General features: G+C 40.5%; 1 protein-coding gene across 3 annotated transcripts in view; it reads right to left on the reverse strand.

Moving 5' to 3' along the window:
- Positions 1–13,546, reverse strand: part of AOAH (acyloxyacyl hydrolase) — a 167,599-nt gene that overhangs the window by 86,750 nt on the left and 67,303 nt on the right. For all 3 annotated transcript variants that reach the window (XM_060632886.3, XM_060632887.3, XM_060632884.3), the window contains exons 8-12: positions 10,411–10,471; positions 9,284–9,354; positions 8,327–8,375; positions 7,057–7,105; positions 5,074–5,168 (exon numbers count right to left, since the gene is read on the reverse strand). In XM_060632886.3, coding sequence (XP_060488869.1) covers positions 5,074–5,168; positions 7,057–7,105; positions 8,327–8,375; positions 9,284–9,354; positions 10,411–10,471 — 325 coding nt within the window. The remainder of the gene's footprint in view (positions 1–5,073; positions 5,169–7,056; positions 7,106–8,326; positions 8,376–9,283; positions 9,355–10,410; positions 10,472–13,546) is intronic.

Genomic DNA, 13,546 nt, shown 5'->3' on the forward strand with positions numbered 1-13,546 from the left:
ATGGATGTCTGCTAGGCACAGTACTCATGCATACTCTGACTCCCTGTGCAAATGAGGAGGTTGTATAGATAATAGGTTTTAAAAATGAGAAGTTTTTTGGGGGGGTGCGTGAGTGGCTCAGTTGGTTGAACATCTGACTTTAGCTCAGGTCATGATCTTGCAGTTCGTAGGTTTGAGCCCCGCATTGGGCTCTGTGCTGACAGCTCAGAGCCTGGAGCCTGCTTCTAATTCTGTGTCTCCCTCCCTCTCTGCCCCTCTCCCCACTCACACTCTGTCTCTCCTTCTCTCTCTGTCTCTCAAAAATGAATAAATGTTAAAAAAATTTTTTTTAAAAATAAATAAAAATGAGAAGTTTTTTTTTTTTTTTTAAAAGAAGTGTGATCCATAGTAGCCCAGAAATGAATCAGCTCAATATCCAGTCATGAACAGATGGTTCAGTAGATTATGGCTTGTATACTGAAAAGGATACTATAGAACCCTGACAAATATAATGAATGTAAAGACTAAGTAGCAATGTAGGAAAATGATTATAATTAGTGCTAATTGAAAGAAAGAAGAATGGCCAATTGCATACTTGCTACTCTTGTGACTACATAATGTGTGTGTGTGTGTGTGTGTGTGTGTGTGTGTGTGTGTGTGTGTAGTGAGGGTGGAGTTTTGGGAAGGAGAGGAAAAATACTTCTAAATTTAAGATGGTGGGGATGTTTTTTTTTTAACCTCTCAAAATTGGTTCTAATATTGACTTTAAATCTTCTTTTTTTACCCCAATAAGAATAATATTAAAAGAATACTTTTAAAAACCAATCTGATACTCCAAAGTGTTAAAATGGTTCTCTCTGGGTGGTAGAATTAAGGAGAATTTTAATGATTTCTTAATAATTCCTTTATTTGCTTATTTTTCTCCATTGAATGTTTAACATTTATAATTAGACAAAATCAATACTACAAATATTTACTTTCTTTTGTCTCTCTCTTTGGGAAGATATACTTCTTTCCCCATTATCTTGGGCATGGCCATGTGACTTGCTTTGACCAATACATTGATGGTGGACATGATGCAGCAAATGTATTTGCATAGGGGGCCTTGCTCTCTTGCATTTCTGCCACTACCATGAAAAGAATATGTTCTGGATAGATTCTAGGAAAAACCAGGAAAAATGAGAGACACGTGGAACAGACCTAGACCCAATCTTTAGCTTGGAGCCAAGACCAACAGAGTCTAAGTTAGGACAGCTGACTCTAGACAACCCACAGATGTGCAAGTGAGAAGAAATGTAGATTGTTGGAAGACATTGAGACTTGGGGTGGTTTGTACAGTATTATTTTGAGAAATAATATTTTGATAAATCTTCATTTTTAATGCTAACTTTCTAAGCAAAATCTCTCTTTTATTCTTGTCACATCTTCCATCATATAAAAGGCATTCCACAGAAGTGGCCCAGGCTTGGAATGACTGTGCTAAATTTTAGCTTGAAGAAGAATGTTAACCTAGGGAGAACTTCTAAGAACACTAGAACATCAGAGGCTTGACGACAAGGTGACAAAATGACACTAGAACTGTAGTGTTGTCCCTAGCTTCAACGCATTATCAACATATTGGTGAGATTCATGAATCCCAATTACTATTATGCCCGATCTGTGTTCCACATCAGCTCTATGTTATTGTCATTCTCATGGTCGTTTCTCAACACTACTTATTTATTGCCAAAATGTGACAGGGGATGGGGTGGGAACTACAGGTTTCCCTGGCTATCCAAAAGCGGAGTGTTCCCAAAGCTCAAGTTAGGCCACATTGCTTTTCTCAAAGACCTACGTTAGTATGGTAACAGCTTTTTTTGTGAAAGTGAAAATCTTCTTTAGATTTCTTTTGCTTGGCAAGAAAAGGGGACTAATATAGGTCTTCTGTAAAGGCAAAGAGGCATAAAACAAACTTTCAGAAAGCAGGGCATACCTATAACCTGAACCCCAACCAACAAATGCCAAGTTGCAGGATTTCAAATCAGTTTGTTGTCGCAAATCCCAGATTAAAAAATGTTACAATTCAAATCCCAATTGTCAGAACTCCAGGATGGGGCCAGCTGCTGGGCTTTTGAGAGTGATTTCTTTTAAAGTGGCTTCTCAGCGGGTCTTTCTCTTCCCCAGAAATTTAGCACACTGCAGAACGAGCTGCCAGTTCTGGTGAGAGTTTGTGAGAGGCCGTTCTTTCCAGGAGAAACCCAAGGTGAGAGGCACCGTTCACCTCAGCCTCCAGAGGCCTGGGTGTGGGGTAAGGAGGACAAGCACCAAAACATGGACCAGTTTGCTTAGCTGCCACCACTGCCCTACATGAGTGCACGTCAATCTCCTTTTTATTTGGGTTGAATCTAACACAGATCTCCAAAGCGTTTGCACAGCCCTCAGATCACTGAAGCCGCATGGCCTTGCCTGAGATTGTTCCTACCATCATTTATAGAGTTTCTGGTTACGTGGTTTGTTCAAGATGACAATGACAGGAAGTGATTCTTCCACCTGTTGGCTGTGTGGCCTTAGGCAGTCTACTCAACCTCTCTGAGTATCTGTACAGTGAAGTTACGTTCTAACAATACCTACCTCAGAGGGCTTTTACAAGTATTAATAAAGCAGTACTTTGGTGTTCTTTAGCTATTTGCTCAAAACAAAACACAACAATCCCCCAAATCTTGGATTACAATATTTGGTACATACAAAGTACAAATCCACTGAAGAAAAATAAGAAAAAAAGTTACCCAGTGCTCTACGATCCAAAGATACCAGTGTTAACATACCAATCTACAACCTTCTAATTATTTTCTGTTTTTTAATTTTTTATTTCTAAAATTTTTTTTCTCATGTTTGCTCTTAAAAGTAATTCTTTGATGAATACATGTATATAGATTCTTTGGCGAATGATCATTTTTAGAGGTAAATTTCCAAATATAGAATTAATGGTCCAAATCACAAATGTTTTAATATCACTTTATATGTATTATCAAATTGCCTTTCAGAGAAGTTCTAGCAACATAAACACTGTTGGTGAATGAACATCTCCATTTCACTATATTTTTGGTGAAACTAGTCCTTTATCATTTTTTAATCTTTATCTGTTTAACAGATGATAAATGATATTCCATTGCTGTTTTAATTTGTCTTTCTTTTGTTATTCTTAAAGATGAAACTATTTTTCTTTTCTTTTTTTTCTTTTGCATGGATGTTTATTTATTTATTTATTTATTTATTTACATCCAAGTTAGTTAGCATATAGTGCAAAAATGATTTCAGTAGATTTCTTAATGCCCCTTACCCATTTAGCCCATCCCTCCTCCCATAAGCCCTCCAGCAACCCTCTGTTTGTTCTCCACATTTAAGAGTCTCTTATGTTTTGTCCCCCTCCCTGTTTTTATATTATTTTTGCTTCCCTTCCCTTATGTTCATCTCTTCTGTATCTTAAAGTCCTCATATGAGTGAAGTCAAATAATATTTGTCTTTCTCTGACTAATTTCACTTAGCATAATACCCTCTCGTTCCATCCACGTACTTGTAAATGGCAAGATTTCATTCTTTTTGATGGCCAAGTAATACTCCATTGAAACTATTTTTCTATTTAGTGGTTATGTTCTTGATTATTAAAAAATAAAATTTATTATTTCCATGCAGGAACTCTTTGCTATTAGGGGATTTAAATGTTGCCTTATATTTTATAAATTTGTCTTAGTTTTTCATTTGTCTTTTAACTTTATGGATTTTTTGACATTGCATACATTTGAAAATGTTATATAATGAAATCTAGTAATATCTGGAATGGTAATCTGGAATACTTCTTAAAATAATTTGTTTTTTCAGAAGGGCATATGTCTGTTGTTTTCTGAATCTTTGAAAAACTGAGAATAAATTTCTGTGGCCCTCATGTAAGAACAAACAATATCTTGGCAGTTAGGGCCTTTTTCACACACAATCCTCAAAACATCATAGAAACCACTCCACTATTTTCTGAAGCTTAGAATTGAGAGGTAAGTCTGATGCCAAAAGGATTTTTTCCTCCTACTGTGTACCCTGTTTGTTGTTGTTGTTTTGGGGCAGAATGATCGCAAGATGTTTCTTTATATTTGGAATTAAAAAAGAAAAAACAAGACATGGTAAAGAGATGGTCTATTTGATACTTTGGCCTGGTGCTCAGTGCAGGTTTGGGGTTGAAGACAAGGATTCTCTCAACTCAGGAAAGTTATCTTTTATTATTTATTTTGTCACCACTTCCTCTCTGGCTGATGTGTTCTCTTTTTTGGGGTTCCTATTCGATCTCCAGAACCCATCCTGCATGCCTCTTTTCTGAGTTCCAGAATTTGCCCAGCCGGTGGGCTGGTTTGCCTATCTTACTTTTTGCATTGTCCAACTTGCTAGTCAGTGTTACCACTGGATTCTCACATCAGGTAATTACTCTTCTTTCTCCTAAAAGTAGTCTTTCCTGATCTCAAATTGCTCCTTTTTCATGTGTACAATCTTCTCTTGACTATTGTTGAGAATCTGAATTTAATATTTTACAAAATGTCACTCTCTCTCCTATAGCAAGCTTTTTTTCAAAAGAGCACTCTTCTTTTGAGATCACGAGCATTTTTTTTATATGTCCAGATGTTTCCCTGTCTGCTCATCTTTACAAAGGGAGGGCTTCTTCTGAGAAGAAGAGGTCAAGAAAGAATTTATAATTCCTGTAATTTAATTTCTCTGAATCAGAGTTTCAGGGTTCCAGGAGAGGAAAAAGGGAACCATACCCAGAGATGGCCATATGACAAGGGCTTCCCCATTGTGCCGAAGTTTCCTTTCCACCTGGCGGGGCATCATCCCCCTTCTCTAATGGACAGGATAGTTCTTGTTATGAACCTGTGGTGACAATGCCCTCACATTTCTTATCACATTGTTTGAAATGAACTGAGCTGAAATGGCTGTGGATGTGCCTTTTATAGCAGATTTTGCTGAGGAGGGAAATTTGCACCTGTTTGGAGTTGGCATCCCATTTACAGAAAGCAAGGGGGAGCAAACACAAAGGCCAGCACATCCGGGATGATTACTGCCAAAATTACTTACCAAAGACATCTGTGAAGCTGTGATCCATTCGGGAGAGATGTGGAAATGAGCCCCTGCTGAGTCTCCTAGCAAAATGATTCCCCTGGGCTGTGAACCTGGGTGGGACAATTTATTTGCATTATTTATGCACTCGAGTAGTTTGAGCCTCCAGATTGGGTGGTTAGGAGACTAGATACCCTGGTGTGTATTTCATGCACAGAGCATCATAACAGTGATGCATTGCCGCTTTTCAAGTGTTGGGGAGTGAGAGAGATCACATTTTGGAGCTGAATGAGATTTCTAGGCCATCAGAACTGCTAGCTAAGCTGTACAGATGCAGGTGTGTTTCCTAGCTCAGCATAAAACAAACTGCTGTGCAACATCACGAGTGAAGGATGGATGAATAAATAAATCAAAACTTTATCTGAACTCAGAAATACACCCTAAATTTTAGTTTTGGAAATTGCTCTCTTGAATTCTGTTATAATTCATTTGAAGAATTCCTCTTATCATGGAGCAATTTTGATTCTTCAAAAATGTTATGGTCTTTTAAAGCCCTTAATCCATGTACACAACAGCACTGGATGGACAATCCTGGCTGATTCATGGGAGATGAACATAAAAAGGTACCTGCGCAGGCCTATTTGGAGGTTAGGAATCACTTGATCTGCTTCTGAGGCCCATCTACACAATCCATTTACTTGTGGGTGATGCATGTACTCTTTTAAATCCCTTAAGATGCTGAAAGAATCAACTGATGCCTCCCAGAGTCAGGGACGCCTCTCTCCCCTAGCTCCAAATCCCCCAAATCATGCTGGAGGATTGTCTAGCCTCATTTCAGTGGCTCCTTATCTTGGGCATCAGTGACAATTAGCTCTCGGACTGAATGCTGAGTGACTGAGCACCTGGACTGAGAAGGTCCAGGACATCCAGGAGGGCTTGGGATGTGGGGTGTCCAAGAGGCTTCCCACAGTGATCCCAGAGCCTCACATGAAGATCTTTCGCTTAGATCTGAGTTTGTTTATTTATTTGTCATTTGTTCATTCATTGTTTATTCATCCAATAAACATTTCTAAACTGCAAACTATGCACTGAATCTTTACATTTTCTATTCCCTTTCTACCCCTCTGAGATTTTAAAGACAATTAGACTAAGTTGATTGAGGTCAAGGACTGTATCACGTTTGCCCAGGAAAACTCAGAGCCAAGTATAGTATAGCCTTGGTGCAGAATAGGAATAGGTATTCAGGAAATATATGTTGGATGAATGAATGAATGAATGAATGAGTGAATGAACAAATGATTGAAATGCTTTTAAGTTTTACGGAAAAGCATTGCATAAACATAAAAAGTGGTGCTACCAGAGGGTATTGTTTGAGATACTTTAGGTATCACCAGGAGCATATTTTCAGTAGTGTGTCGGTGATTATAGGTTTCTCCTAACAGTACTGGTAGCTCAGATGTCTGGGGAATTTGGGCTTTAGAATGCAGAGGTTTTGCTCAGCTATTTTTGGGAACTCTCAATGGCTGTAACTTGGAGGTCTCCCTCAAGTCACCCAGATACGAATCTTTAGCCCAGTTGACACAGGGACTCAGTCAGTATAAGCCTGGATGTCTGACCTTGTAGTCTATTGAGAAGGACATGAAGAATATGAGAAATGATCACCTCTATTTGTTTTCTTATTTGCAGAAGTGCTAGATTTCAGTTACCTTGTACTCTCCTACAGCCCTTTCTGGCCTGATCGTTGTGGTTTCCAATCCCCACATAAAGGAGTCAGTTAAACAAATTCAGTTTTGCTTTTTCTACATCCATTTTCTCCTGTCTCCATTTTCTGCAATCTTGTTCATGTCTTTTTCTGATTTTTTCATGAAAATAAAGGTCAAATGGTCAACTTTAAATTGTAGCATCAGGCATTTCCTCACTTTGGGTGGTCTGCTCCCTTCAATCTGACTCAGTCTAGAAAAGTGTCCTGTTGTAATAATCACACGAATTTACAATTCATACCTTCACAGAACTTCTTCTCATATGGAATTCCATCTTTTGGATCAACACCCTTTAAAAGAGAAATGATGAGATTAGCTGTTTGTTTTAAGATTTATGAGACGCATACACTGAGGCCTTCCCTAATGGCTTTAAAAAGTACAAAGGCAAATCGGTGGATAAAACCCATTAATGTCTTTTGAGCCCTTAATTCAACGTAGCAACACTGTGTAAATGAGGTGGGCTTTAAGGAGCTGGGGCAGGAATGAGGAGGGATCCAGAAGCGGGACTAGCAGATTCAGGGCAGCGTCTGGAGTGCTGCAGTGTGACCGCGAGGGGGCGCTGTGGACCCACCGGGTGATGGGGCCACAAGGTCAGTGTGTATTCTGCAGTCTCTGAGCTGGAGCTCTAAGCGTCCTGACATCTCCACTTCCTAAGGACTGATGCTTCCAGAGCAGCGATTCTCGCCAGGGCTGGATCCCTCCCCACTCCCACCCCCCATGGACATTTGGCAATGTCTAGAGACATGTCACAACAGGGGGAGGGGGAGAGACTGGCATCTAGTGGGTAGAGGCCAGGGATGCTGCTGCACATCCTACCATTTCCAAGGGACCTGAATGTCCAAGACTCCAGTACTTGGTTGGGATTTCTTCTATTGTTCTAATTAATTATGTACTTTCATACTTGATTTTGTATTTTGGTATTCTTTTCCTTCATGAGGACTCTCAAATCCTATATTAGCTCAAGACATCACAAAACGTGGGGCTGCTGCCATTGTTGTTCTCAGGTAAGTGCTTGGCCTTCCTCCTTTCTTCCCTCTTTCTGCCTGAAAGCTGAAAATCTGATATTCATAGAGAACTGGGGCACCAGCATTAGATGCCTCAAGAGGTGGGTAGTGGGATAACTACAGGGGAGTTTCCACCCTGCCTGGCTAGGTTCATGAGACAAAAAAGAAATGGCTGGATGGCGTGGTGGCAGCAAGAGGTTTGCTCCAATAGCTGGGTCGCCTTTGGTAACAGCGTTCTTTATTTAATGTCCTATGACCGAACACAGAATAAAGGGGTTAGCGGTGGGTGATCTTAGACAAGCTTAACGGGGCTTTGACTGAGAGACCCTCAACTCTCATCCCATCACTGACATCATGTGCGATTGGAGTCTATCCTCCTCTTTCAAGTTGCAGAAAAAGATTTGCTTTTGTCTGTCACCTCCTTCTTTAGGTCTGACTAAAGCCAATAGGTTTTTAAGGAGGGCAGAAAGCAAGAGAACAGGGTTAAATTTGAATTTAGTTGCTTACCCAAATGCCATTACAGTTTGAATCCTCATGTACATCCCAGTTATCTGGCCTAAGAGGAAAACATCAACATTGGTTTTCAGCATATACTTGTTGCTCTGCGAATATTAGCTGAATGAATGAATGAATGAATGAATGAATGAGTGTTCAATGAAGTGTCACCGATAGACAACAGGTTCTTCAAAGAGGAGTGACACACATTATTGTCAGTGGCACACAGAAGCCTCCACTTGGCCTTGTTGCCATGATCTTGATTTTGGATATATTCTGGGCACCCTGGACCAAATCCAGCCTTTTAACAACGGCCTATATTCATGCACTGTGTTGTTGTGGAACAGTGCTGATGGGCAGAGTGAATGAATCTGCCGTCCGCCTTATTTACATAGGCGAAGCCATTACAGTGATGCCTCTAAAATCCCACACATCTGGTAAATTGAATGCTTTGGCTCTGTAATCACAGCTAAAATGAAGACTGGCGTATCCCCGCCCCCCCCCCTTTTTTTTTGGCATATCCAGTTTTTGAACATCAACCTGGGACTAAAATGTGACATGTGCTCCATTCACAGACCTCTGTCCTCACTCCTAGGGGGAGAGGCTGCTGTTTCTGGGCTCAGTCCTGTATGCAGAAGTCGTGCAGAAGGCCAGACACATGTCCACCATAGCCTGCTGCCTTGCTTCTCTCTCCCACTAGATGGTAAGCTCCGTGAGAGGAGGCCCTTCTGCCATTTTGTTTACTGCCCAACATGAGGCAGAGTGTTGACAATTAGCAGGTGCCCGATGAGCACTTCCCGGACAGATGATGAACGAATGCTGTTCTTTCCTCACTGAGCTTTACTTCAGTAGGGACAAGGAGGTCCCTTGTCTCTGTAAATACAAATCCCCTAGGCTGGGGATGGGATTACACCTCAGGCCTCCTTTAAAGAAGGTAATTTTCCAAATCAGTGACCAGCAGAGACGTACCTCCTGCCCGGGTATGCCATCTTGTTGCTGTCATTGCAATCCCTCCCTCGCCAGTGATAGCCCCTCAGCGTCTGAAATTGAAGAGCACACACAGGAAGGGTCATTTCCACTGTTATTATCCATGAGGAAGGACAGTCAGAGCTGTCTGAGGGGTATTGACATGTGCAATTTTTAATTTGCATGCAGTCTAGGAACACTAGAGATTACTAAGAAAATGAAGATTAATATGCTAAGTCATGCTGTGTGAGGTGACCAGGGCTAATACCAGGTAGTGTGTGTGTGAGTGGGTGTGGATGTGCTGTTGGGTGTGTGCCATACATGAGAGCATGGGAGTGTAAGTGTGTGAATGTGTATGTATGTGGGCATGTGTGTACTCACAGGTGCGGTTATGTGGATGCATGCTGTACACACATGTGTATATATGAACATGCATGTGTTCGTGTGTGTGTGTCCACTTCCACAAACAGCAGGAACGTCCAACTCTCTGAACTTTATTAATCACCAATCTTCTTAGCCTCCAAAGCAATTTTTTTTTATTTGGTCAAATGATGAATTGTTTTACTGGACAATTTCAAAATCTCTAGCAAAACTGGCTAATTGTGTGGATTTATTATGTGATTGACCTGCCTTGATCCTTGATTTGAAAGAATCAAGAGTCATGATAATGTCAAACAATGTTTTTGTTTCCCCCATTCCCAGGTAGCATATCTGAGAATCCCACCAACTTTGGGGAGTTACATCTGTTTCTTGCCTGTTTGCTTTCACAGCGAACATCCTGATATCCAATGTGCTCTAAGTCAAACATGTACACACTCATAAACACACACACGCACGCTCTAAAAGTAGGCTTAAGAATTTCCCAAATAATTCTCAACACCTTTCAAAATAACTGAAACACCCAGCTGGGAATGGCTTCAGGAGACAAAAAACAGCCTCAGCCTAAGACCCACTCTGATGGTTCATGTATTATTAAGATGACAAAAAAGTGCATAAAAATCATAAAATAGTGCATTATCAAATAATTAATACATTCAAATTGAATTCAGTCTTGTCTTATTAAAGGAAAGATATTTGTAGAAAGCAGTACAATATTTAATGAACATCTGGTTACTCTTAACAATACTTACTGGAAAAACACTGTATTTGTCTGAATCTACATCTTTGAATGGCACAGAATTTTTTATAGCTCTAGAAAAAAGAAAACAAAACAGCTGGTGAGCTAAGAAAAAAAAGAAACTGTGTTTGTGAAAACAAACAGAGACATTTCAGATATGGCTATGTTGAGTATGTGTGATAGAAGTCCATTCTAAAAATAAAATTAAGTGCCTCCATGATATGGAAGAGTGCCCGCCAAAGTTTGCCAATCTCTGTTCTCCACCTAATTAGAACTATTTTCTCTCTGATATTAATTTGGCCCATATGGGGAAATGAAACAATTGAATCAACATTTTGGAGAACATGGGATATTGAGGTTGAGATGCCCAGAAAAGAAGGAGACTGCATTTTTGGTCCAATGAGCTCAGCGCCACGGATTGAATTTGTGCCATTTTACACATTCTGTGATGGAAGTCTTTTCTTAAAATTCTACTCTTTTAAACCACTAACTCTAAGAATCTTGAGGCGCTTTAGCTGGCAACGTTCACTCCCATTCATGAGCCCGGAAAACCAAAGACTCTGATGTGATTGATGACCAAGCAAATTCATGCTAAAGCCACAGACGCCTCCCCCAAGTGAGGCTCTCCCCCTGCGTCTTCCCTACCAAACTTGTCCCAGCTTCTGCAGGGCAAACACTGCTTTCCCTCTCTTATGGGGTAGCAGGGTAGTGCCATCATATGGCCGGCTGAGGCTATTTTTAGAGCCTAGAATGTAGAGAGCAACATGATCCTTTACAGGATTTGTTAAATGGTCTTTTGAATCAGCAGTTGTGAGAGCCTCAAGGCAAATGGATTCAGCAAGAGCCAGCACGGAGACTAATTGGTATCACAGAGCCTGTCTTATTAACTCTGGGATGGTGGTCCCACCAGAAGTCTAGGTGGTAGGCCTCTCTCGGTACTTTTTCCCCATGTACATATTTCCCCCATGTACCTCTTGGACAGCTATCGTAGTCTTTAGTTGAGAAAAGAAGGACACACACACACACACACACACACACACACAGGGTATAGATCCAAACAGTCGTATTTTCAGTCTGGGAAAGATGTTAGGTGAAAGGTCACAGTTAGTCTGCCACCCTTTTGCCATCCTGAGGATGAGAGTTTGAGGAAACAACGAGTTGCCTCTAGAATTAGAAAACGCATTCATTAAATTAAACTTCATCTGCTTATTTTAAAGGCTCAAAGTAACTAACCAAAACCATACTTTCTAATTTTTTTAATGTTTTTATTTTATTTTTGAGAGAAAGAGACAGAGTCCGAGTAGGGGAGGGGCAGAGAGAGAGGGAGACACAGAATCCGAAGCAGGCTCCAGGCTCTGAGCTGTCAGCACAGAGCCTGACACGGGGCTTGAACTCAGGGACCATGTGACTTGAGCTGAAGTCAGACGTTTAACTGACTGAGTCACCCAGGTGCCCCTCAAAACCATACATTCTAGACACAAGGGGGTTGATTGGTCATTCAAAGTAGCATAAACTGCAATTTATATAAACTCCACAATCTCTTATTCATAGTCTCCAATCCAAACAGCTATGAAAACAGTTTTTTTTTAACTTTGCAGAAAATTCATTGGTGGAAAACTTGATCTGAACTGATAGAAGGCAATTCATAGACTTTACCCTACTTAGTGTGAATATTTATACATTTCACTGCTGAAATACAAATGTGTTTTCTCAGAAGGTACTGAGAGTGTTAGGTGACGTAAGGTATATGCACCATATGTCACTTTTCTTAAAATCCGGAAAATTCTGAGTTTCCGATCACATCCGGCTCCAAGGTTTTAGACAAGACATTGTTTGACGCTCACTAACATTACCTGTGCAAAACTGTATCTAAATTTGATACTTCATATATCCTTACAGGTGTCTAGTTGTATGCTGGAACATTCATTCATTCATTCATTCATTCATCCCACAGGCATTTTTGGAGTCTCTGCTGTGCACCAGACATGATACTAGATGTTAGGGGAGAATATATTTCCAGAAGAGCTTAATGATGGGTAGGAGTAAACAATGCATCAATAGATAACTACAGTATGATGGAGAAAATGCTATAAAGTGTTGTGCACCAAAAGGGAAAACACTTCTAATACTATACAAGGGAAGAAGTGATCTTAAGTTGAGATTTAAAGGATGAGAAAGCATTTTCAAAGCATGTAATTGGGTGAAGAATGTTCTAGCAGAGATGTAGTAGAACATAGCAGAGTTCCAGAAGAAAAGTCATAGGAAGCCTCTTAACATAGTTCTGGGTTCTGAAATTAGACTCTCTGGGTTTGAATCCCAGGTCTGCTCTCTACTTGCTATATAACCTTAGACAGATTCATTTCATCTTTTGTACCTGTGTTTTCTCATTTGTAAAATGGGGCCAGTATCCGTGTCTGCTTCCTAGAGCTGTGGTAAAGACCAAGTGAGTTGGTCCATGTGAAGCGTGAAGATCCATGCCAAGGATGTGGTAAGCACTCACAAAACATGAGCTCTTTTTGTTATTTTGTGCAGTGGTAACAGTTATTCCAAGGATAGTTTCTAGGGCTGGGCAAATGGGAGTCAGGCATCTGCTCTTATGACATTTTAGTTTCTGGAGCCATCTCAAATCCAATCCATGGACCCTCTTCAGGCTTTCAGATTTCCAGGGACACAATATTCTACCCAATGGTCTTGTTGGCTGGAGCAGCTAATCACCCACTCGGGGACGAATGTAAAATACATTTCCAATAGAGCCATTGCTCATTACTGCCAGTTGTTGAGCTAGCAGGCTTGATCCAGTGAACAACTGTAATTGCAGGTGAATATTATTCATTACATAATAGAATAGCTATTCAAGTTCAAACTCCCTAAAAGCATTTCATGAAACTGGGGCATGACAACAAAAGCAAACTAGGGAGAAAAAAAAGTTTCCACGTGTAGCTGCCTCACAACTGAGTCCCAGGCAGCACTCCAGGGCTGGGAATGGGTCTGTTTCATATGCATGTGGCTGCATTACACGCATCCCTGCAAGATGAAATGAGAGCAGAGAAAACCAGGAAAGAATACACCATGGCTCACCTTGGTCGTGGGGATGCGGACTGACATGGTTGGAAGGAGTAGGTCATGGGGAAGAAGGAACAAGTAAAAAA

This window comes from Panthera onca, chromosome A2 (genome assembly GCF_046562875.1).
Source record: "Panthera onca isolate mPanOnc1 chromosome A2, mPanOnc1 haplotype 2, whole genome shotgun sequence".
Taxonomy (NCBI): domain Eukaryota; kingdom Metazoa; phylum Chordata; class Mammalia; order Carnivora; family Felidae; genus Panthera; species Panthera onca.